At 36.3% G+C, this 27,641-nt stretch overlaps 1 protein-coding gene across 1 annotated transcript in view; it reads right to left on the bottom strand.

The window, feature by feature from the left end:
* The window catches only part of LOC306873848 (short transient receptor potential channel 5-like), a gene marked incomplete at both ends in the record, with an annotated part of 52,869 nt that extends 34,027 nt beyond the window's left edge, over nucleotides 1–18,842 (bottom strand). Inside the window, 2 exons of the mRNA XM_079423351.1 lie at nucleotides 12,457–12,978; nucleotides 18,456–18,842. Coding sequence (XP_079279477.1) covers nucleotides 12,457–12,978; nucleotides 18,456–18,842 — 909 coding nt within the window. The remainder of the gene's footprint in view (nucleotides 1–12,456; nucleotides 12,979–18,455) is intronic.
* Nucleotides 18,843–27,641: the final 8,799 nt, after the last annotated feature.

The following is a 27,641-nucleotide window of genomic DNA, read 5'->3' as shown; positions in this document are numbered from 1 at the left end:
TTTGCGCGTTGTGTGTGTGTGTGAGAGAGAGAGAGAGAGAGAGAGAGAGAGAGAGAGACGGGGTCACATCTCAGCACATCAGCTATCTTAATCACGGCTTGTGTGTGTGAGAGAGAAATAGAGAGAGAGAGAGAGAGAGAGAGAGACGGTCACATCACAGAGGAGTATACAGCCCGTTAGAAATAGTCTTAATTGCGGCTTGTGTGCAAACACATACGAGCATCATCACTGTGTCTGTCATGCGATTCTGTTCCCCTCTCGGGCTTGAACTGATGGTAAAACTAACTACATTATTAACTGTTTTTACTTTAATTTTGAAAGATGAAGCTCGCGATTATGGAAAGGGGCATTACATTTCCGATGCGGCTTGTGGTGTTCGGCCAATCACAATGCACTGTGCCAATTGGCCAATCAGAGCAGACTGTGCTTGTTGGAAGGAGGGACTTTGTAGAAAACGAAGTGTTTGAGAGGGGCGGGGCATAGAGGACTTACAATAATGTACAGTATTTGAAAAATAATGTTTTTTGAACATTAAAGCATGTCAACATATTCTGTTACACCAAATACACAAAATAATAATCTTTAAAAAAGCATCATATGACCCCTTGAAGACCCTAAAAAATCATATCAACTTGTGAAAAATGGACATCTGATGACCCCTTCAAGATCCTGACTTCTGTGTCTGTGATCACTATGGGCATTTGGCTGAAGCTACCTAACATATACATATCCATGCGTATTAGAATAGAAGTGTGTTGTTCTTGATACAAACAGCAACATTAAAAAACTAACAAAATTACCCACAATGCCTACTCTAGTATATTAACACAAGCACAGAATACTGCAGTGGGTGGAGCTAGTAGCCATATTCACATTAACAAATACATATTGTTAACATTTTGTGTAATAGGTTGTCACAGAGAAATCCCTAGTCGTTGTCATAACTTCCTTGTGTATTTAAGTTGTCTGCTTTAATCTGCTTGTCACAGAGACACTGGTTAATTTATGTAGCCCTGCTATTCTTACCGAGTGAGATGAATAAATGACAAGGAAAGGCTAGGCAGGGTAGTGTGTAGAAGCAGACGGGCAGCGGGCTGAAACTCCAGTTCACACACAAGCTGCCGGGGATAAGCCTGATGTTACTGTAGCCAGAAAGTCGTCTTTTTTTGTGGCTGGAATAAGCTCTCTGTCTCTCTGCCTCTTAGCTTCCTGTTACCTCCTTGGCTCCTTCCCATGCGTCATCCTTCCTGCTTAGTCCAATTTACAGCCCATATTAATGTTTTATGGAACTATGAATTAGCAAAACAGCACATACTGTATGCAACTTTGAACAGTGTATGGCATCATAAGTAAGATAACTATGCACAGGAAGCTTGTACTATTAAATGATAAAACATGGTTGCACAAAATGTTGAGTATCAGGAGAGTGCGTAATGTTGCCATCACAGGCAGCATACAATGTGGAAAAGGCTATAAAACTATAAAATGTATAATTTATAAATGTTAAAAACAAGATTAAAAGGGGGGGGGGGGGGGGGGGGGGGGTTAACATCTTAGTGTTTAGTGCTGTTATTGTTAACTAAAAATAAATATTACATTTCACAAATAATAATTAAAAAAATTGGAAATTGGAGTAACTGAAAAGGTATTTTCTCATAAAGCATACTTGAATAATCATTGTTTTATTTACAACTTTGTAAAATAATTTTTACGTGTCTAAGATCTGGTTAGTTTTCATAGATCCTTGGTATCCAACAATCCCCTCTGGTAAAAATCCGTAAGTACAGAATTCTTTGTCCAAAAATACTGTATAATAGTATTTCTTTAGAGGTAATATTTTTTTAATGTGGAAAAGGCTAAAACTATAAAATGTACAATTTATAAATGTTAAAAACATGATCAAAGGGGGAAAAAATGTAACAGCTTGGTGTTGTTATTGTTAACTACAACTATACACATACTTGAATAATCGTTGTTTTATTTACAACTTTGAAAAAAAAAGTAGAGTTTAAAGCTAAAACTAAAATTAAAGCTAAACAGAAATAAAAAAAAACTAAATTAAAATGAAAATATTAAATTAAATAATAAAAAGTACTGAAATTCCTTAGACTAAAGCTAAACAGAAAAATATAGCCTAATATAAACAATGACAAAAAATAACACCAAAATTACTACAAATTAAACTACATTTACAATTAAAATATTTATAAACACAGTACTATAAATGTACATGAATAATGTTAAAATAACACTGCACTTAACTCAAACATCTGATGGACCACATGCCCAATAATTTCCTATAATCTCTTTATTATGCTATGAATACAAGGGCCAAAAACTACAGCAAACTATTTTGCACAGCTTATCTTGGATTTCTGTAACGAAACAAGTCATCAAAGCAGAGAAGCATTGATTGACTTCACACACAAGGTCCAAAACAGCAGAATAGAGCAGTAGAGTGCTAGAGAGAAAGAATAAATCTCTTTCTCTCTCCTCCCTCGCTCCATTAGAACAAAAGCAGCCATTGCTGCTCAGTTGGCCGGGAGCGATCCAACCTGCCGACCAGGCAGAGTGAGAAATTGATTTGTGTTGTATTATTCAGCAACAATTTATTCTCAGTCAGATCTACTTTCGCTGTCTTTTCTATCTATCTCTCGTCCCCCCCCCCCCCCCCCATCATCTGTGTGTTTGACTTGGATCAGTAAGAAAGAGTGAGCGAGAGAAATGCTGTGAGAGAGAGAGAGCGGAGGGAGCGTACTCTAGTCCCAGGGTGCCGTCAGTGAGAACAGAGCGAGCAATTCCTCCGGCAGGGTGCAGAACTAAAAATACAGGCCGATATCCAATGTTCATCCAGTATCCAATGTGAAGAAGAACGAGTGCCTGCCTACGAGAGCCTGCCACTTGTCACACGAAAGTAAAAATTAATTTACTTACTCTCAAGTTGTTCCAAACCCAGTTGACTTTCTTTTTAGGAACATAAAAGCAAATGTTTTGCACAATGTCCAAGCTGCTCTTTTCTGTACAATGAAAGCGATTCAGTCTGTTCCTCACACAATGTTATCATAAGGCAACAGACTTTTATTATGATGCTATGTTGACCTTTTTAGAGCATGACAGGCTCAAAGAATGCCGTTTCTGCTACATTATTCTTCTTTTTTTCTCTTCTGAGATGTTTAATATGATATTTGGCATTAGTTTGCAGCTTAAAAACACAAAGTAATTAATAGCCATCAGGAAAGTATGAATATGTAAGGAAAAAAATATACAGTCAAGAAGTAGGCTAAACATACCTATTAAGCACACTGCCATTTTTGAGCTCAGATTATAAAAAGAAAATATTATTCATTTTCCTACTTGATGTCTTAACCAATTGATGTGTTTGTTACTATATACCTCCTGTAATTTCAAGTCAATCAGACTCTTGCACACTGAGATATGGGTCTCCATGTGTTCACAATGTCTAGCGGCCATTTTGAAAGCTGTCTAAAAACTTTCACCAAAAGAGGAGCCCTTTAAATGTGCATTTTTTAGATGTTTAAGCCTTTATTTTGGGTAAATTTCACTACTTACTGTAAAATTAACAGATTAATGTTTAAACTTTTTTTTTTTCATATAAACTGATGGCTGTCACTTTAAGTTAATCTTTATAAAATGATTAATAACTTATTTTAACAGCTTTAAGATGACAAAATCTAGACATAACTATAGTTTATGCCCAAAGATGAAAGAGGAATATCATCCATTCAAATGACTTTTAAAATGAGAACAAATCTTTAAAACACTAGGCTTCATACACTTACCTACTTTGTAAATTTTTTTTTTTTATATATATGTTACTTCGCTGAATGTGGACTAGTCTAGATGTTGCTTAAATAACACTTCATTATGAATATATAACTGATCAAATTGAATGCCTTATTGCTTGATTTTAGTGTTCTGTTTTTTTTCTTTTGTAATTGATTTTGTACCTTCAAAAAAAAAAAATTCAATTATTCTTTAAAAATGTTGTTTAAAATAAACAAGAATTTTTAATAAAACATGATGTGAGCTTAATGGGAACAGGGGTGTGCTTAAAGGGTACAAAAGTGTACCCATTAAGCACAGCAGGACTTTTTGCATTTAATGATGATCTTAATTGAAATGCTTTCAATTAAAAAAAACAGAATCGAGCATTCAAGAGATTTAAAGTGAGTTCAATGAGTGCGTTTCAAATCATGTCATTTATTTAATGTTGAAATTAGTGACATAATTTAGGCTACTTAAAATATTCAGCCGGAAAAAAACAAACAAACAAACATACAAATATATAAATCATTTCTGGTTTCCACTGAAATCATTTTGGAGGTTCAAATGACTGATGTTTAATTAGCGTTTCTCCGATGATACATTTTGACTGTGTGAGCGTCTATTTAATGCACACAACATGAATAAATACCAAAAAAAGTTATTTTCATTTTCAGTAAAATCAAAACTTCAATTTCAGTTTGTTAAAAAAAATATTTCAGTGGATCCCTAGTCCTATCCCCAAATAATATTTACAGCTTTTACAGAGAAGATATGTTGTTGTGAAGGGGAGGAGAAGTTAATGTTTTTGATTAAATATTATTACATTAATTATTTATAATAAACACTGCAATATTCCATAAAACAATAAGAGTGGTTAATTTTGATTTATTGGTGACTTTAAATCACTGAAACGCTCAACCACCTTGAAGTCCCATTCAATAACACTGGCCAAAGCCCACTTCTTCCAGTTCTATCAGCAGCAGTTGTGTCTATCGATGCACATGAATACAGCGCTGCATTCAAGCAGCAGATCAGATAAGAGGCGAGGTAAGGAGATTGAAGCACAGCAGTTATTGAACAAAACGATGCTCAGAGTATATGGGGTATGTAATATCGATTCAAAAAGCGAGAGAGCGAGATGTGGGGTGGGGGATGCTGACTGTGCTGATGTTCCCCTGCAGTAAATCAACTTTCCAAAATTACAGAAAAGAAGAGATGATGGAAGGACAGGAGGTGAGGGGGAGAGGCACAAGAGAAGAAAAGAATGATGAGGAAACAACATAAAAAGAAGCATAGGAGGGTCCTATAGTATATCTGTTATCTATGGGTTTTGTGCCAGTTTATTCATCTGCCAGGTAAAAATTGTAAGCCTGATTGCAAGATTCAAGGTTTCATTCATGTTCATAGTACAAACAATGAGTTACACATCAAAGTTTTATATTTAACAACAGGGCTGGGCGATATGGCCCAAAAAATTATCACGATCAATTTTTTCATATCAGTCAATATCAGCAATTATCACAATCAATTTCAGATCTTTATTTCTTTCAAGTTTAAAGTCAGATTTTTGCTCCTAAGCGAAAGTTGCAGAAGTCAGACCATTAATTGTGGTCAATTTTATTCTTTATGGTCAGAACTTGACAAACACTTCATGTTTTTAAATTCTTTGCACTTTTCCAGTTACAGGTTTGTGTTATTAATATAACTTTTTTTGTCTCTTAGAAATGCACATTTGACAGTAGCTTGAGTTGACAGTAGTAATAGCTATTCTGTACATTCAATGTTGCCTTGGAAAATAACTGAAATAAAACAAGTTATATAATGAGTTGACGCAGTAAAATAGCTAAAATTAAAACAGGAATCAAAATTAATAATATCTAATAAAAATGGCAAAATCACAAAACAAAAATACTAAACTTAAAATGAAAATCTAAAAATAAAACCAAATAAAATAAAATAATATTAATACATGGAAAATACCTAGAATAAACATGTTTAAATAATAGAAATATAAAAAAAATAATTAAATAAAAATATAAAAATTACAATTACAGATCCAGAAGCTAGAACAGTCCAATGAATGGAACAGTCCATTATACCTCGTGTCCATTGACTTTGAGAGGGCCTTTGACAGTCTGCATCGTGCAACACTCTGGAAGATTCTACAACACTATAGCATTCAGAAGAAACTGGTCAGTGTCATCCAGTCACTATACGAGAGCTTTGAGTGTCGTGTCATCCACAACAGAGAGCTGACAGAAACTTTTCTGGTGGAAACCAGAGTGAGGCAAGCCTGCATCCTGTCTCCTATCCTATTCTCCCTAGCCATTGCCTGGCTCATGCGTAGCATCACCCAAGGAAAGCGTCAAGGCATACAGTGGACCCTGACCTCATATCTGGAGGACCTGGACTACGCCGATGACCTTGGTCTGCTATCTCACAAGCACCAGGATATTCAGCAGAAGACAGAAAAATTCGGCGAAATAGCCAGTACCATCGGGCTAAAGGTCAACAGCAAGAAGACTAAAGTCATGAGGAAGAATGCCACAGTCAATACTCCTGTCAGCATAGATGAAACATCCTTGGAGGATGTGCAGGAGTAGGCAGCAAAATGACAGCAAATGGTGACTGCAATGTTGACGTGAATGTCAGAATCAGTAAGGCAAACCAGGCATTCGCCATGCTCAAATAAGTCTGGAGATCCACAAAACTGAGCTTGCACACCAAGATCAGGATCTACAAGAGCAATGTCCTGAGTGTTCTTCTCTACGGCTCAGAATGCTGGAAGACGACAATAGCCACCGAGCGAAAGCTGTAGGTCTTTCAGAACAAGTGCTTAAGACAGATTCTCAGAGTCTTCTTGCCAAACAACATCTCCAACGATGACAGGACAGGACTGGAGTGAAGTCAGTGCAAGAGTCAGTCCAGTCATGCCGATGGAGTTTGCTTGGTCATGTCTGCCGCATGCCAGCCGATTCACTACCCAGAACAGACCTGAAATGGACACCACAAGGAAGCGAAGAAACCGCAGGCGACTGAAAGAAACATGGCGAAGAACAGTTGAGAAAGAGCTGAAAAGAAAAGAGCTTACTCTCCAGACGGCCCCCAGGATAGCAGTAGACAGAACGAAGTGGAGGACACTTTCTGTAGCCTCATGCACCAGATGGCACAGACAGGACTAAGTAAGTATAAAAATTACAAAAGCACATAACGTAATTACTCAAAAGGAAACTAAAATTAAAACAAAAACTAACTACATAAAAAAGTCCATTACAAATTCGTAATAAACACTATAATAGAATTTAAAAATACTAAATAACACTGATACTTATGGTGGCCGAGAGAGCTCAACGTGCTGCAAATAGAAAAAACACCTGCAAATTAAGAAAACAACTTCCTCAATTTTACAACACACACGCAGCAAATGCTCACAACACAACCAAACAAAGAAACGCATTGCAAATAGAAAAAAACGCCTGCAAATTAAGAAAACAACTTTCGTCAATTTGACAACACACACGCTGCAAATGCTCTCAACACAACCAAACAAAGAAACGCATTGCAAATACAATTTATTTGGTTGTATTGTGAGCATTTACAGTGTGTTTCTTTTTTATTTGTGTTGTGAGCATTTGCACCACCTGCTGTCTAACTGATGAAGATGTTTTCTTTATTTGCTGGTGCTTTTTCTATTTGCATGTGTTTTCTGAAGTTGCAGCGCGTTGAGCTCTCTCAGCCACCGTTGATACTTAATGTTTGAAGATTGTTCCAATTCCCAAGCCTAAGAATCAGCATTAATTACATCTTCAAGACAAAAACCAAGTAGATGTCTTGTTGATGTTTGTGTGCAAGGTTGTACAATCCTTTAGCAGTAACAACAACAAAAGAGCAGAACCGGTATCGTCCCATTTAAAGACAGCTCTAAGCAACACAAAGGCTCTTCCTGAGACCTGTGAGCGTATAATGAAATCCATAAGCAGCATTATCTGTCACTTCAGTGACCCTGAGTAATGTTTCAAGCAAGCCTGTGTGGCTTTATACCAGATGTATATGATTCTCTGCACTCTCTTCACCCTTTCAACCCTGTTTACTATTACAGCATCATCTTTTCTGACTCATTTAATTCTCATATCAAATTAATACAAATTACTGCGCGGAATCTGGAGTATAATTCTGGTAACCTTTTTCTCAATATTTAATCTCATTCTATAAAACTTGAATCACTACAAATATAAAGGCACACTAAATGGGCTCATAATAGTCTTTATCTCTCTTTTTCAGTTGTATTGCATCTCTTTGCTCAAAGCCCCACATCTGTCTTGACCATCTTTCCCGTGTGTGTACACGTACAGCATTGTGATCTGTATTCACAGCAGCTTTCCTTGAGGCACACAAAACAATTAGAGCTAATTGGTAGAGCAGTCTCGCAGGTCAGGGCCAGCATCACCTCTGACTGACAGGAAGAGAAACGAGACGTTCTGACGCAGGCTCTCAAATCCTCAGTTTGGAGCATGTGTCAGTTCTGCAATGAAACCGTTTGGATTTTAGAATGAAAATGTTCACTGGAATCTCCCTGGAAAGCCAAAGACGGTTTTTAAAATGGACTTACATGGAAGCGTGTAAAGCAAGGAAATGTAACTTGAGGTGGTTTCCCATGCATCATCAATATGTTATCCTTGTTTTGGTGGAATGGCTGGTACTTTTCACATTGTTTGATTGAAGACATTTATAACCTTTAATGTAAGTGTTAAATTAACCATGCATATTTCCTTTTATAACTTTAGTCCCATTGTAACCCATATGCCAGTTTTTTTCCTGGATAACTTACGTTGCAACTTATTGTTCAATAGTATGGTTCGTAAGAAATATCTTATGCTCACAAAAGCTGCATTAATTTGATCAAAAACACATCTAAAGCAGTAATATTGGGAAATATTTTTACAAATGAAAATAATTGTAAAATATTAAAATATTTCTGTGATGCAAAGCTGAATTTTCAGCATCATTATTCCAGTCTTCAGTGTCAAATGATCCTTCAGAAATCATTCTAATATGCTGATTTGGTGCTCAAGAAATTAGTCTTCTTATTATTAATGTCGTGCTGCTGGATTCTTCAGGATTCTTTGATTGATAGAAAGTTGAATAAACAGATTTTTTCTGTAGCAATGTAAAAGTTTTCACAGTTGTCCATTTAATGCATATTTTCTTTAAAAATAGTGTACATTTCGTGCAGAATGGCCAAAATATATACACCTAATTGGACACTAATACCGTATTGTATTACAATGACTTACAGCAGCCAAATCAAAATGCTGAAAGAAATTTAATTCAAATGCAAATCTTAAAATATGTTGCAGCTGCTTATGTTTATCTCAAACTCAATACTATGGTACTTTCTTTGCTGCATATGTACACCTAAAATACACTGCCTGCTTCAACAAAATGCTGCAAATATTTTACATCTGCTTACGGAGGTAACATTTTAAAGCATCATTGGAGTGCTTCCAGTATGAAAGCTGTTCCAAAAGGTAGGCTTAAAAACTTAATTATGCTGCCTTCTTTTAGCCAAATTCTAAGGCAACATCATGTATAGTTGTGGAGAATGCAATCCCGTGATGCACTGCGACCAGAGGTGGGTAGTAACGAGTTACATTTACTTGAGCATATTTTTTGGGTAACTAATACTTTTAGAGTATATTTTAAACTGGGTACTTTTACTCTTACTCAAGTATATTTTTAGAGAAAAAACGGTACTTTTACTTTGTTACTGTGGGCGACTCTCCTCTCGTTACTGTAACTTAATGCAATACAAGTTAAAAATGCTTTGGTTTATTCCAAACGCGCCGTCTACTTTTCTCTGGGCAATGAACGATGCCCATTCGTGAATGATTCATTCTTTTGAGTCGATTCTGTTTAAAGGCTTTATCAAACCAGTTGGCAAACCAGTGAATCGGTTCGCGAATCAGTTTGAATGATTCGTTCAGTTCCCTGCCGCACGCTCTGAGTCTCTGAAGCGGTTCTCACTCAGATAACAGAGAGTTTAAGAACATCAAGAGCGCTGAAGACGTGGCTTTGGATCTACAGTCAGTTGAAAGCAAATCTGCAAAGGCTTGTTTGCTAGAGCTATATGAAGATCTTTTATTAGATGAACACCGCGTGTGCTGTCTACTGTTCCACACGTATAGGCCACGATACCACTATGACATTACCAGTTTGTTGTACATGTACCTTACATTAAATACAGTGTATAATTTATACATTAAATAAGCTGTCACAGAGTATGAAATGAACACCCACGGAACCCGCGTTAGCTCTACGCAGCGGCGCGCGGCCTGTTCTAGACACGATTAATATTCATATTTTTACAATATTTACGCTTGCAAAAATATAGGCTACATTTGTTTACATTTTGCAGAACAGAAGATCTGTCAATATGCATTTGTTTCGTTATGTTCAGAGCAGTCATGTGAGGCGTTTTCAGAGGTTTCAGTGTCAGAGGTTATAGGATAATACATAATTAATTTACTTTAAAATATAATTTAATTCAGTGATGCAAATCAGAATTTTCATCAGCTGTTACTCCAGTTTTCGGAGTCATATGATCCTTCAGAAATCATTATAATATATCGATTTATTACCAGTGTTGGAAACAGTTTTGCTGTTTAATATTTTTTGGAACCTGCCACATTTTGTTCAGGATTCTTTGATGAATAGAAAGCTAAAAAGAGCAGCACTGATAATGATAATAAATCAACTTGATTTCTGAAGGATTATGTGACTCTGAAGACTGGGGTAAAGGCTGAGGAAAATTCTGATTTGCATCACTGAAATAAATTACATTAAAAAAAAAATATATATATATATATATATTTTGAACGGCAGTGTGTGTGTGTGTGTGTGTGTGTGTGTGTGTATACACATACACATTACATAAGTGTAATCTATATATCTAAATAAAAATAGACTATATTCAGTACCTATATGATCCAAAGTAACTAGTAACTAACTACTTGAGTAGTTTTTTTATCCAATACTTTTTTACTCTTACTCAAGTAACTATTCAGACTATTACTTTTACTTTTACTTGAGTAAATATTTCTAGAAGTACTTTTACTTTTACTTGAGTACAGTTTTTGGGTACTCTACCCACCTCTGACTGCGACAAGCTCAGTGAAAAAAATAAATCCAAGATGGCAGATGAGGATAAGAGAAATTTAGATTATACTATAAATAACTATATATTTCAATCAGTACTTGAGAAGTATCAAAATGGTTCAGGGTAATTAAAAAAAAAAGATCATTCAACCCAACATTTGTGTGTGATGTATTTTTGTTTATTAGATAATTGTGTGATTTGAAATCAATTTTAAGTCAAGTCTCAGTTGCAAACCACTATTTATTTGGTGCATTTATCGATATTCCCTAAAGAGTTTCAAATCTCATCCAAGACTATTTGGATGCTGAATTAGAAGGCAGCTGCCCATAGGCAAATATGCAATGTGGCAGCTCACAAGGTCTTAGAACAGAGCAACTGTCTATCATTTGCCCAGTGCTTCTTTCTCACTGTCTCTATCTCCTGTCTTTCTAATCACATCAAACGTCTGGTCTTCAGCACACATTATATCCCCTGTGGATCAGAAAGTTTAGAGGGAAACCCAGAAAGTCACTTTGTCTATTGCTTTAGGTTTGGAACAACACTTACTAAAATATTCCAAAGGTCTGCAGAATACTATTAAATTGCAAAAAAGTGAGTGGAATTATGCATCAAAGAAATTCATAAAGTTTCTCACTTTACCTTAGTATTTTCTACACTGAGCATTTTTCAGCTGCTCAAGTAAAATTTTGCATTGGTGAAGCAAATTCGATGCATTTATACTGCATAATTATACCACAGAAATGCATAAATTACAAATTTATAAAGTACAAAAAATACTTTTCTTGGTGTATTTGGGTGCACTGCACAAAACCTGTCAAAAAAACATGTCCAGATTATATTTCACCACATAATCAGACAAAATTAAATTGTATTAAAGGTGCTGTATGTAAGTTTTTGACTCTACTAAAGCATAAAAATACCATAATATGTTTGCAGGTATTTAAGAAACATGCTAAGTTAACATACTTGTTTATCTGAAAAATAATGCTATAGTCAGTTATTCTCCTTTGAAAATGTGCGTTCCGGCCCAGAATGTTGTTTTGTGTTTTGGTTTGTGAACCCGCCCACTGCCAGTTTACCCAACTGTATTTCGGCACGCCGGGTTGCCAGTTGGCGGAAAACACAGCATATTTCATTTCATTCATCGTCATGTGCGCTCGTTCCTGTTGGTGTCGTTAATCTGGCAACCTGCGTGTGCGTCAAGTATGAGGAGGAGGGGCCGGGTGAAAAAAACCCTCTCCAATATTTTGAATTTGGACTGCAATACCTAGTTCAACCGCTACATACAATCCTACATACAGCACCTTTAAATATAAAAACTATGATTGGACAAATACAATTTTAAAATTAATAATTAAAATTTTGTTATTTTCATGATAATTCAGCACACCCCCCACACTCAATTTACAGAAAATGTAGGTGAACATCTAATTTATTTGTATGTTCGACATTAGACTGGATAGAAATGACCAGCAACAATTACATTTTCAAGAAGCTACAAAAAGCCTCCTCACCTCTTTCTGGTGATATTTAATGGCCAGCTTGAGTTTGGCCAGGTCTCGGCACTCTCGCGGGTCCAGCTCCTCGCTCTGGTCATCACGGTGATTGAGGATGGTCTCCAGCTCACGGGAGCTACGTGCCTGGTCAAGCAGGTCTTTAGCAAAGAGCTTACACTGTTGAGATAGCTCCTCATACTCTTGTCGAAACTCGTTCTCCACTTTACTGAGCTCCTTAAGTTCCCAGCCCAGTCTGAAGGCGGTTAGGATGGGATCCTCGCTGGAGAGGGCGATGAGAGAGGGGCTGGCGAGCGCTTTATAGATGTTGAGACGGGACCGAGAGTGACGCAAGCTATCCACCTCAGAGCTGGACACACACTCCACACAGTCACAGCGGATCTGATGCGGCCGAGGAATGGTGACTTTGCGTTGGACCAGGAGTTTGATGATCTCATAGTTGTTTGTGTGGGCAGCGAGCATGATGGGAGTGATGTCAGGTGTGAACTCGGAAAACTGGGCGTCCATCATTAATGATGGAACCTGAAAAAGAGGGGACAAGAACGAAAGTATGAAAAACACCTGCACAAGCTGCTGCTGAGAGTCTATCAGTATGGCAATCCACCAACCCACACAGAATATAAACACAAACTACACAGCGAAGCAGCAGAATACAGATGACTGGATGAGAGTGCAGCCAGCTCTCCTCATAGGAACTAAAAACCACAAATGAGCTCTCTAATATCCCAGCTGCTTGCTGTACCAGCCATGAGATTAAATAGGGAACAAACTGACCATTTAGCTGGTCAGTGAGAAAAAGGCACTACACTGAAGAAAAATAAACAAAACAAAACAGAAGCTGTGATTGCCATAACTTTTCTTTAAAAAATAAGAGCAACATTTAACAGATTTAATTGGCAGTGAAATTAACAGAAAATTTACTCAAATCTGATTTTACATCTATAATATACTGATAACCACCATAAAAACAGGCGGTACAGAGAAAACCCAACTCACAAATGCAACAAAAATAACAGTGTGCAACAATAATTAAAAATGTATTTATAATATTGAACAGAAGTTTTTTGTGTGGCCATTTCATCCAGTCTAATTTTGATATTATCATTTCCAAGCTGCAATCAGCAACGAACATGAAAAATGATTTTCAAATGATTATGAACTGGTTCTTTATAATGAGTCGATCAAAAGGATTCACAAAACTGCTTCGAACCCGCTACTCCCTCTTGAATTAGAATCAGAATCAGAATTTGCTTTATTGTCGGGTATGTTTGTACATACGAGGAATTTGTTTTAGTGACAGTAGCTCCACAGTGCGACAGAATGACAGCGACAGGACAGGACACAGATAATAAAAAATAATGCACAAATATACAAAATGGACAATTTGCAAAATAGCACAAACACAATATATAAAATAAACGATTGATGCGTATCTATCACTTTGAATCAGACTCAGTGAATGGATTGTTCACAATTGACTCCTTCACTGAACCGTGAGTAATTTTTCATAATTAAAAGTTCGTAATTAAAGCTATTTTTCAATCAGCTATAATAGAGAACAGAATAGAGAGAGAAAGCAGATCAAAGATACACATGTCAGAATGAGTGGCCAAGACTGGAGCTTTATATTTGATGCATATTTTCAGGGATGAAGGAAGAAATGTTCACTTGACAGAAAAGATAATTTCCAGAACAAGATGTGAGACAGTCCTAAGCCCCACCTCCTCTGTCTTTCACTCCTTTCTTCACAAACACAGATGCAACACAAGAGCATGAAAGATTAAACTTGAGAGAAAGACTGCTTACAGCATGAGTGAACAGACAAAACAAGTGATGATGGAGGAGAACTGCATATATATCATGCTGTCCTTGCAGCTGTCTGCCATGGAGGCAGATAAAGAAAGATGAACCACAAGCCTGTTAGAGCCTTTCCTCTCTTTCACCTCTCCTTCTTTCTGTCTTTCACCCCATTTGTACCTTTTCTCCCCATCCATCACATTCACATTCATTCATATGCTTTACCACGAACCATTGTGTAATTCCTTTCCTTTTTATTCTGATTGTTTACCTTCGTTTAGGAGTCAAGGGCTGTACTTTCAAGAGCAGATGACTGCGTGTAAACACACAAACACACTTATAACCATATCATATGCATAATACCATTAATTCATTTTTAATTGCCAGCATATGACCAAAATACTCAATCCTATTTTGTTTGCAAACGCGTTTTATTTAGAGATTTATTTTCAGTCCATTAGTATAACAGTCCTCCCCCAGTACCCCCAAGTGGCTGCAAGGGTTGCTATAGTGATAGCAATGCAAAATAACCCATGCTCTGTGAACGGCGGGCACATGGTACACGGGCTAGATTCCAATTTAGGCCTCACGGCACTTCCCGCAACAATCTCTCACTTGATGTATCTGCACCACCGGAGTTCACTTTAGAAAACCAAATAATGAAGCAAAAAGAACAAACCTGGCTACCGGCTTTATTTCCCCTAATGCTTGTTCACTCTAACATCAAAAGTATAGGAACCCTGTGCCTCTCTTCTGAACTGTATTAGTGATATAGCACTTCACTTCATAAAAGTGAGCACGTCTAATCCAAGAGGGAGCAACAAAGCTACCTTGAGCTGCATAAACATCATTGCTGCTCCAGTGCAACTCAGTGAAGCTGTAGAATAATAATAGAGTACAAAAAATGTATCTGTCCACATATTTACTCTATCCCAGGGCTTCCCAAACATTTTGCAGCTGAACTCCGTAGTCGTAAAATATTTACTTGAGATTTGAAGTTAATGTTTTAATGATTTATTATCACATTCGCAAGCTTATATTTCTCTGATGTTGGTTTATGACCACACGACACACAAGTAAACAGATCTTGCTTTAGTGTTTAGTTAGTCTTTAGTTAGTGTTTTATTTTACATTTTAAAATAAAAAAATGTAAATTACAATTGTCCTGTAAAATAAAAAATAATATTTGATAATTATAGGTCTGATACTTATTTTACACTGCAAGTTATAATGCCAAAATTTTTGTCTCAATTTTTCACTTTCAAAAATTCTAATCTTTAAGCTTTTATTTTGGTGGAATACTGGTGAAATGCTGTAAATTATATCCATGGAAATTTTGGAAATTGTGCAAATATAAAATGAACCAAGCTCACAATGCATTCCCAAAATGCACGTTAAACTGTGCACATACAGAGATTGGTGAGAAGGAGCATTTACTTAATGCAACAGACTCTAAACTTATTTCAAACACATTGCCATCTTTGATTTGATAATCACACTCAGCTTTAATATGATTTCAGTTTTATTTCAAATAATTGTGCAGCCATTTTTATTTATTTTAATTTTACATTGAATTTCATTATTCGTTTTTCATCAACTCACAAACCCCCAAGGGGTCACAAACCTCCATTAGGAAACACTGCTTTAACCAGCACAAATGTTAACCATGTTAAACCATGTTTAATATATAAAATGGAAATAACTATATTACAATAATCCAGAGATTTGAGTCCTGGCTCGCAGACCTTTCCCGATCCTGTCTCCCTCTCCCTCTCTCCCACTTTGCTTCCTGCCCACTCACTGTCCTGTCGAAATAAAGGCATAATATGGCAACATTTTTGGGACATTTTGTTTACTTATGTATGTTATGTTCACAGTACATAATACATTTTTAAGCAAGCCAGCAGCACCACAACTCTTAAAGACCTCATAAATCACTAGAAAAGCTCAGATTTATTTTCCTGTGTTGACTTGTTTTCTATTGAAACTTAGGGTGGGACACATTGAACAGCCAATCATTTTTAGTTTAAAAGAATAATTTGACATTATGTAAAAAAAATTATATTCCATTAAACGCTCACAAAAACCCTGCTTGCTCAATTTACATAATTAAAATACACTAACGCAATACAGCTCTTGAACAATCACAATTTATTTTTACTCCATGCAATCTGTCTAAATTTGTAAAACAGAAATTTACTCAATCCAATAATCCTTAACATTAATATTTTTCTTTGGCAGTAACACTGCTGAAACTGGGCAGTTTCCAGCAAGCTTTGCATGGGACTGGCTGGGGAGAGTAAATGATGAATTAAAGCTTTATTTAATGTGTTTTGTGCAAAATGAGAAAAGTTGGAGGCTTTTTAGTGTTTATTGATCAGTTATTAGGGGACTCAGTATGTTAGGGTGGTGTTTTTATGGAGAAAAGTGGAACTGTTGAGCACCTTGTCCAGAGAGAACATATGACTTGATAAAGTATAAACAGATCTGATTGTTCAGATCACACATGCTTACTTTACAGAGCTGAGAATTGAACTGTCTACATGTGAGTGAGAAGTTTTCAAATTACTTTAATGTTAAAGAACCACTCTCCACAACTGAATAAAGTCTGGCAAAATAATTATATTTTTTAAGTGAAGAAGAACTGTGAAGGCTTCTCAACGGAACTGCTGTATATGAAAAAATTATTTTAAAAAAATAATTTAACGAGTTTTTGCAGAATCTACATTTCTTGCTCAGCTTTACGTCAGCTATTCACTTGTAGATGAGAGTGATTCTATATGCATCATTGATTCTTAAAAAAGGGTAGTGGTAGCATTTTGTGTGCAGTAGCTTCCTTCTGGCACCACACTGTACAAATCGAACCTCGGTTCACAGTGAATACTGCTATCACATGTCCTTTTTCAGTGTATGTTAGAGGAACTCGCTTGAAGTTACGTTCCCCTTCATCCTCCACTAGCCACCAAATCAATCATGCCTCAAAACTCGATCTATGAGAATACAGGAATGCAAGCTTTTCAGGTTAATCTTACCATTGAATGAGGGGAAAGATTATAGGATAACAAAATGCAATCCAATAAAGATTTGTGGTGCCACGTGAGGTGAAAATCAAATCTGAAAGATAAATCTCTGCCATCTCATCTTTTCTATTAGCTTTGGAACACCCACTCATCCGAACACATAGAGTACAACCACAAATATGAACAGTTCCCACCTGCATACACACTGTTCACACAAACAGCGATATGGCATTGCATAAGTAGGAAGACACCGACAAAATACATATGCAATCACTATATTTATATGTACTGTGTGTCCCAACTATGTGTGCAGGGTTGGGAATCAAGAACTGGTTGTTATATAGGTTCTATTTTTTAGTACTTGTATCAAATTATTTTAATGGCGTTCAGTGCCACTGATGATCATAAAGTTAATTTTATCACTGATGTGGATAATATGCGGTACTAAAGAACCAGACCACAAAAGCATTCTTGTTTTGCAAACAAATGTACATCGCCACAGCAAGAGGAATTTTGGTTTAGCTGAATTATTAGCTTAAAGACACGAAAGAATACAAAGACAAAGATTCTGTAGCGTTGTCCTCTATACATGAATCCAATGCACAAAATTCTTCTTTTTAAAGAATCAGTCAAAATTTTAAATTGATCAAAAATTGATTTATAAACAGCCAATCAGTGCAGAGCTCAACATTGAACCGCACTGCGAAACGGCCAATCAGAGCAGAGTTCAACATTATTATTCATGACCCTTCCAAATAAGCCAATAACAGACCATTACGGACAAGACCACTATAGGGACAAATCCTAGGGTTGTAAATGCACATGTAAAACCGTTTCTGGAGAATTTGTGCCCTTCCCTAAGCCACATATCTTCAATGTAGATATCAGAGAACAATTTAAAATATTGTATCAAAGCATTCTATGGCACCTTTAAACATGATACTTTGAAAAACAAGATAAATAATTCAAAACAATGGCTTCAACAAAAGAATCATTGATTAACAAATTTCAAGCCCATAAGTTATAATTCAGCTTAAAAGTTCAGTATGTCTGGTCACCAGCATATGTTGTGCTGGTATCCCTCTCAGGCTTCTTAACTAACTTATCCAACACTGTTAAACCAAGTCTAGACTAGAAAGCATAAACCAGCCTGGACCACGATAGAAATTAATACTAATTCACCTGTTTTTCTCCACTGGGTTTCCTGTGGGACAACAGTAACTCTACAGCTCCCACCACTTCTTTGCGGATGGCGTAGAGCAGACCGTCTCCAGTGTTCACTCCATGATCCAGAAGCAGCTCCATCACCTCAAGGTTCTCATTCTCAATAGCGATTAGTAGCGCACTGCGGCCCAATGGATCCACACAGTTGACGTCAATATTGTAGTAGACCTCCGCCTCACGTAGTGCATGCTGGACCCCTGCATAGTCACCCTTTTCCACAGCCAAAAGGAACGAACGCTCCTCTGGGGAAAGCTCTACCTCCGCCCTGACGATCTGTAGAGGGATTCGGTCCCGGTACGGAGAGTAGCTGCTCTTTTTGTAGTAAAGATGTGACATGGGATTCATGATGGATGCTGGTAGAAGGGAAAAAAAACAGAGACAGAGAAGCTGTAATTATTTAATATTCACTAACAAACAGGAAATGGGCACTTGATAAACAGTGAGTCAGCTTACTTGCTCTTTGGCAGTGGAAATAGTGTACATTTATGAAATACATATCATTCCACAGAAGTAATTTCAGTGATCTTGAAATGCATTAAAAGATGCTTTTAGAAGTTTAACCTGAGAAAAATTCAATCAGAGATAAAAAGAAGTGTACTTGTAGACAGAAATGAGAAAATAATAGGTAAACATTCATATTCAGTACATCTACAAAAACACTTACTTGAAATTACTTTTTAATAGGTTTCCGGGAGTGACTGATGCCTCAAGTCATTTTTCTTAATGGTCACATTGTGGCCACAAGCAACAGCTAGCTCTGTTATTATGTTCAGTCATCAAACTATGGTGCCAGTAATTCAGCTTGGTCACATTTGATACATTATTTAAAAAAAAGATAGAGCAAATTCAGGTGTGTGTTTGTCTGTGTGTGTGTGTGTGTGTGTGTGTGTGTGTGTGTGTATTTGTATAATGACACAGGTATGACATAGGTATTACAAGGTGAAGGTGACTTATGAGGACATTGCCCCATGTCCCCACTTTTCAAAATGCTTATAAATCATACAGAGTGAGTTTTTTGGGGGAAGTAGAAATGCACAGTCTCCTGTGAGGGCTAGGTTTAGTTGTAGGGTAGGTGTAGGGCAATAGCACATACGGTTTGTACAGTATAAAAACCATTATGACTATGGGATGTCCCCACTTTTCACAAAAACAAACGTGTGTGTGTGTGTGTGTGTGTGTAAACATAATGGTGTTATCACACTCTATTGTCACTTTTTTTTTTAGAAAATCATTTAGATAAAGGTGAAGTGTTGATATTTTATAATCATGTCATCTGAGGGCTGAGTGCAGTGATCATTTGAATCATTATCGCATTCCTTGTTTTACTAATATTTACATAATTTGGTCTGTCTTTAAGGCTACTCTTATATTTATACAAAGAAGAAGTGTCTGTTAGAAGAGTGTATGGAAGGATTAATTACGCGATCTGAATCAGAATCAGATTTAAGTAAGTCAAATCTTATAAACACATTCACTGAACAGATTCATTCAGATTCATTCATTGATTCATCCAGCAAATTTTTCTGCAGGTAACATTGTTTCACCAGTAGGTGGCGACAAACTTTTGTGACATATTTGTGCATAATCCTATCTTCAAATCTGTTAGAAACTCCAGGAAGTATTTTCACCTTAAAAGACACAAATCCCAAGCATTAATCCATATAATTAATGACACATTATAATCTTTCAGATCAACAAAAAAGGCTGACAGCATGACCAGTCAGAATGGATATGGAAATGACGCAATGCTGTTTGCTTCAGAGTTGCATCCCTAGTCCATAAACAAAACCATTCAAGCTAATCAACATTCAGCATCAGTTTAGAACATCATCAAACCACTATGATATCAAAACAACAGGTGAAGATAATATTACATTTTAAACAAAATATTAATACATTCCAAACAAGGCAATGACATTATATTTGTACATATAAAATGTTGAATGAACGTTGGCCACATTTACTTGGCCACTGTCTATGGACAGTATCTGGCGATGCTTTCAAGGTAAACAAAATGTAAAATAATTTTGAAGTGAGATTAGAACCTCTGGATATGCCTTACTAGTGTAATTCCTGTGGGTGTAGTTTGCAAAACTTGGCTGTTGGCTCCATGTAAACAGTGCTATACGGTTACTTGTGTTGTGTTACATCCTTCCCATGGTATTCCTGTATCTTGATATGGAACTAGATTTATATTTTTAGCTGGTGATGCTTTTAATTAAAAAAATTTATTTAACTTTGCACATATAGTGTTGGTGAGCAATACTTATAATAATAACATTAAACATTTACTGCAGACCCGCTTGCCTCCTAGGCTGCTATTATGATAATACACTTATGAATGCGTTTCTCATTCATTTATACAGAGGGGTGAAATTATTGTTTGTGGTAATCGACAGCTTTTCACAGATGCGGCCCATAAACTCAACCTAGATTATGCCTTTAAGGAAGCTCCACATAAGTGGCTGTTTCTTTGGTCACGACAAGCATTTATTTTCTATTTCTGTTTTTCTGCTTTCTGTGTATGATAACATTCAATTTAGTGTTATTGGTAAGCAAACCAGTGGAATATTCAAAAGGATGTTTACCCGTTTTGACAGTTCATCTCAAATCATTCCAAAGCGTGCCGATCAGTGAGTGAAAAATATCCCACTAATTTTAGAATAAATGAGAGAACTTGAGTAATTACTGAGATTGACTCCGTGATGATGTTGCATCTTGCTTTGATCTTCTTCTCTGAAGAAGATGAACAGACACACCAGGTGGCGTCTTCCATATGGTCTCGCTTCAACTGACACCACACATGAACACACACACTTATCAGCACACTCAGACTCATTAGCACCCAATTTACACTTTGCATTGAATTTTACATTATGTGGTCTAATAGATGCAGATCCCCTAATCCACTCATAAATTAGACATCATGCTATCTATAATGTCTAAAAAAAAAAAAAATCTGGGGAACTACAGTAGAACTATGACTTAATTTATTAGCATTCTTTCAGCTCGTCAATTTCAATATTTATATATGTATTTTCTGTTGAACCACTGCATTTTGCACTTAAAGTCGGAAATCTAATTCCTTAATGGATCTCACAGGTTTTATTGTGAACAACCTATCCATGCATGTTTTTTGAGCTTGTAATTTTTAATAAAAATGTTATACCTCCTGTTGAAATGACTTCTCTTTGGTGACAAATGCTGGACTTCAGTAATTTAGTCCACTAAAATCTAGGGATGCACCAATACCATTTTTTTCAAAACTGATCCGAAACCAGAATTCTCAATATTGGATGATACTGATGTGATACCATTTAAGAGTCGCATCTTGTGACATCATATTCGGTTATTGGTTTGTTTAGATGTCTTTGTTTCATGTTTGGTTCACATTAGTGTTAATTTCTTTAACGAAAACTATGATGAAAAAAGTTCATTGACAAGCTTTTTTCCCATAACTAAAATGAGACGATGGCGAGACGACAATAATGTTAATAAACAATAACAATGACTATACCAACATGCAATATCATTGACGATAAAAGATGAGACTAAAATGTACTGTATTTAAAAAGAAAAGAGACAAAATATTATTGCGTGACTCTACTACACAAGCTTTCATGTGTGTGGTTGCAAGATATCAAGAGTTCAAATCCCTAAATCAGAGCTTCTCTGTTAAAACGATACATTTTCTGCCCGGTGATTTGCTTAATTTTTGCAATCTGGCAACCATGCACACGCGTTCACTCTTCATTGCAGAAGTGGGGATAATGATCACAGACAACACAGACAAACAAGTAAGCTAGAGTTTAGCAATCTCCATGTGAGATTTTCGGTTTAAATGAAAGTGTCATTCAGTCGGTGTTCTATCATGAGATCTCGACTATTTTGTTTGCAATTGTAGTTGCCCAATAAATGCACTTACTCAACCGCTGTTGTTTTAATAGAAGAACATTATTGGAATTACTATTAGGAGTCCACATTCTATTGATTTGTGTTTATTGGTGAAAGTGCATTACCTAAAATTTAAACATATTTGTCTTAAATGACTACAAATCATTGGAATTATAATTTTAAGCAAAATTATATATTTTTGCTTTATTAATTTAACCATTATACAGCATGACGCCAATGTGACTAAGTTTTCATTGACTAAAACAAGATTTAAATGCTCAGACATTTACCCCCTGGTTTCACAGAGAAGGCTTAAGCTAGTCCCAGACTAAAATACATGTTTGAGCTGTCTCAACTGAAAATATCTTGCTCTGACATATCTTAAAATATGTCAGTGTCATTGTTCTATGTCAAAATGCACATCTTAATGTTTTTTTTCTAAGGCATTTTTGTAAAAGATGCTTAAATATCTTAATTTAACTAAGTCCTGTCCTTTGTGAAACTGGGCCTTAGTCTACTAAAATTTGACTTAACAAAAATTGGACAAGGTTGACTAAATAAACTAAGACTACTTTAAAAGACTTGCCCCCGGTTTCACAGACAAGGCTTAAGCCTAGTCCTAGACTAAAATGTAAGTCTTAGCTGTTTCAACTGAAATAAACTTGCACTGACTTTGCATCTTAAAATACATCAGTGCCTTTGTTTTGTTTCAAACTGCACACCAGTAATGTTTTTTTCTAAGCATGCTTAGAGAAATTACCTAAATGTCCTAACTGAACTATGGCCTAATCCTGGCTTAGTCTAAACCCTGTCTGTGAAACCAGGCCTAAAACTAAATTAAAAATGGCTGTCAAAATTCACACTGTTGCATTCATATATCAGTCAAACTGCAGCAGAGATTGGAAATGGACCCCCTGAAATGGTAGGTCTCAGTCCGCTTGTTGTGTGTGCACTAAAGTTCAGATGGGAGTGTTCACTTATTTAAATTAACTTCTCTAATAGAGCATTCGCACTAGAGTTGGTTTTAACTGAACCAAACCGACCAAGTGTGAACACACCTTTGCAGTTGACCTCAAGATCACGTTCAGATATGCCTTCTTCCAATCAGCCAATGGATAAAACCAAGTCTCCTCCCTAGTTCTGTTACATCACAACTACACATCTTATATTGAAAGAAAGTCATTCTGTGGTACCCAACAATGATTTTACCAAACAATAGCCTCAACTTTTTCTTTTTCCGAGATCTTTTTCTCAGCATCTCTAAATATCCACACCATGTTAATCCTATGCTGGTGAACACATCAGTGCACTTGCCCCCACTGCAGCTGGTACACCCACACAGCTTTCTGCTCCTTAATGCTAATTTTTAGATACTGGATAAGCACATGGTAGAGGCGGACCTTTTCTAGGATCAGTACTGTTTTCAAAATGGATCCTGGTTGCTTTTAGGAAAAAACTAAACCATTGTGTTATTCTGGTTTTTCTGACTGAAAAGCAACGATTGCAGTGATTGTGAGAACTGAGAAGTGAGTTTTACATGCTTTCCTATAGAGAATTCCCACTTGGAATCTGCTTCTACAGAACTCAGATGAAAGCTCTGCCGATTGCCATAGAATTGAGATGTTTGTCATTCACAAAGTTGAACACATCCCCTGTACCCTGCGTGTTTGTATATAAAATGAATTGGCTAATTTGATAATGCTTTCAACTACCAATAAAAATGTAGTACTCTCAGCTGTTTTTTATATTTTACCTTGTTAAGTCCCATGGTGATTTTATATGTAAACAATAGTTTATGGTAACATTAACTATGGACATGTTCCACTTAGGTCTTAATTTTGAACAATACATTGTTTTGTCATTGGAAACTAGGGCTGCAACTAACAATTATTTTGATTATCGATTAGTTGGCTGATTTTATTTATTAATTTTTTTCAATTAATCCTTTCAATTTGTTGACAAAAAAGACTTGCAGACTTACATTTTAGGATAGTTAGTGGTTTGGTCTTTGTGACTTGGGAGACCTCTTCACTACTCCTAACGTTTCACAGATTTAGGAGCTAGTTTTAGTGCTAAAACGCTTTGTGAAATACTAAATTTAGGACTGACACGCCCATTATTTTTAAGATTTTCACCTAAATTGGCGAGTTGAGCTACTTTTAGCCTTTTGATGTTTTGTGAATACGGGCCAAGATTATTATCATGGATTTATAAAATTAATAGTGCTGAGGAATTTGCATTTCATGAAGGCACTCCAAACTATAATGATAACAACACAGAGGAACATTATTGTTGGAGTCACTTTCAGAACAATTTTTTCAGAAGATGAATGATAAAAGATTGACAGCCAATCAGAATCCATTTTGCTTTAAACAGCTCAAGCATGAAGCATCAGACATAATAACTGCAGAGCATGCTTACTATAAACAGTACACTTATGATTATTGTGCATTGGTGTGGATGCTATTATAGTTATCATTATAGTTATCTTTCTTGTTTTGAGTGGGCCTTAAACCTGCAAATATTTTTTCGGGCCATGCAGTGTATATCCTACCTACAGACCAGCAAAGAAAGCAATTCTTACTTCAGCCTTCTTTTACTTTCATGTGGTTGCTGTACAGTATAATGATTTCTAACAATCAATGACCATTCCTATAAACTTTACCCTGCTTCTAACCCTGAGGAGAAAGGGAAGGCAAGCGCTTGACAGCCCCAGTGACTCCACTACAAAGCACCACTCTGACCGAGCAATTATCTCTGCAGTCTAATCGCAGATGGTTTAATTGTGTAATTAATCTCTGGTTCTCAGCCCTAAGGGCTGCTTATCTCTGAGGAATATCATTAGAGTATAAACTGGGCCAAACATTAGCTAATAAATTAGACGTAAACTAAGTGTGCAGGACAATCCCTAGTGATCCATCTGAAGTGGAGAACGTTTCTCTCATTGGACTGGGAGCAATTCCGGAGTGCCTGAACTCAGTGATACTTCCTTCCATAGCATCTACCAAAAATTATTGATTTATTTACTGCAATAACAAAAAATATGATCTGAAACTTTTTTTTTTTTTACAGTACCATGATATGAAGTATTATACAAAAGAACAGGGGCCATATTCACTAAACATCTCAAGGCTAAAAGTAGCTCCTAACTTGCCAATTTAGGAGAAAATCTTTAAAATAGTAGGCGTGTCAGTCCTAAATTTTTGCTCTAAGAGTATTTCACAAAGTGTTTTAGCACTAAAACTAGCTCCTAAATCTGTGAAACTCTTAAGGACTCTTAAGTCACTAAGACCAACTCACAACTATCCTAAAATGTCTGTTCCCGGCAATCTGCCTCAGAATATAAACATTTTAGAAACATTTGACGATAATGAGCTTTTAAAAAGATATCACCTTTAGGGTTATCCCAACTCCAAATTTTCCTTTGATTATATCCTTTTCATTAACCAGTTGGGCAAGAAGTAACAGCTGTTCTTGCATCCAGTTTGGTTTTCTTTTACGTTTGCATGTCAGCCATGATTATTCTACTCTGTTAATTAAAAAGCTGTTTATATGCATATCCGCTACGAGAAGCATACATACAAGAGGCTGGCATTTCGCTGAACATTTACTTGTTTAATTAGTGACACTTAGCCTGCATTTTAAAAATCTTTATTTGAATGTGGCAATTAACATTTTATTTTTAAACCTTTATTTGAATATGGCAACATAATATTGTGCTCTACAATATTTCTAGGACTCAATCTTTAACAGAGACCCCTCCCCTCTCCTATCAGCCAATCACTGTGTCCATAGTTAGTAGGCATGCTGACATCATCCATAGCAACAAGGTCAACCCCGCCCTTACTCTTAGCTTAAGACTTCTCTCTATTCCTTAGTAAAAGTTTGTCTCAGCAGCTTTGTGAATAGGTTTTAAGAGAAAACTCTTAACTAAATTTTTTTACTGCTATTTAGGACAACTCTTAGTGGTAAGATAAAATGTTTTGTGAATACAGGCCCAGGTTACTAATTATATATATTATATCGACCATGTTACTTAGAAAGTCCATCATCTTGAAATCAGTATTAAAAACAATACGGAGATGCCAAATACTACATTCTGAGATTCATATATATATTTAGATCTTTTAGATTACATGTTTTGTGCTGATATAATTTCTCATTTTAAAATGCAAAATAGCATCATTTTAACCACACTAGTAGTCTCAAGCTTTCTGAACCCCTACTGTAATATTGTCTAGCTCAAAAAGCTTTTTGTTTTCCCTGTTTTTAACAGCAGTAAAGAAAAACAAGAGTCACAAAAGAAACACTGTGCTCTGAGGGGAAATAACTTTAACTTGTACGATCAATGAAAAGCCTCTGACGAGGTCCGAACGGGCACACTGATTAAATCAATACATCGACGAGTATTTTCCAGATTGAATCAGACAGAGAGTATGGATCTTTCAGGAGAAACCTCAGGAGAATCAAACACAGACACTTATAAGAAATCATTTGGGATTGTCTGGTCCTTTGAGATGAGTAAATTAAATAAAAAAATGGCCTGACACAGCACAGTTGCATCTTATATTTACATTGTCGTTTAGCAGACTAAATGAACTTTTTTTTTATTACAGGAAGCAGGGAGATTAGCACATATAGCTTGAGTCGTAACTAAAGGAACTGGCTGGCATAGATGGATGCCATGCAACTGAGTAAACATTTACGGGTATTAGAGGCATCAGAAATTGAAGCATGCCATCTCAGAGGCAACAAAACAGCAGATTCTGAAGGATGGCACGTTTATGCCACTGTAATCCAATTAAAATCCTTGCTGTGCTGTGTGTTTAGAAAGAGACAGTCTGCAGTAAATCTGTCTGCAAAGATGAATATGAAATTGTAACATTTTTCATCTTTATCCCTAAGATCTCTAACGTTTCTCTTTACCCACTGATTACATACCCATCTCTATCTGCCTGCCAATCGATCGATCTATCTATCTATCTATCTATCTATCTATCTATCTATCTATCTATCTATCTATCTATCTATCTATCTATCTATCTATCTATCTATCTATCTGTCTGTCTGTCTGTCTGTCTGTCTGTCTGTCTGTCTGTCTGTCGCTAGCAACTGCCTAGCAACTGCTAAGCAACCACTCAGAACACCATGGCAACCTCTTAGGAAACACCTAAATCACTTTAGCCAAGTGCTCAGAACACCTTCTCAACAGTCTAGCAACTACAGTACAACCTGGAAAAGGCCTGAATG

Source organism: Barbus barbus, assembly GCF_936440315.1.
Source record: "Barbus barbus genome assembly, chromosome: 8".
Lineage (NCBI taxonomy): Eukaryota > Metazoa > Chordata > Actinopteri > Cypriniformes > Cyprinidae > Barbus > Barbus barbus.
Note: the sequence above shows the minus strand (reverse complement) of the source record. Positions and strands in the feature narration are given on the sequence as shown.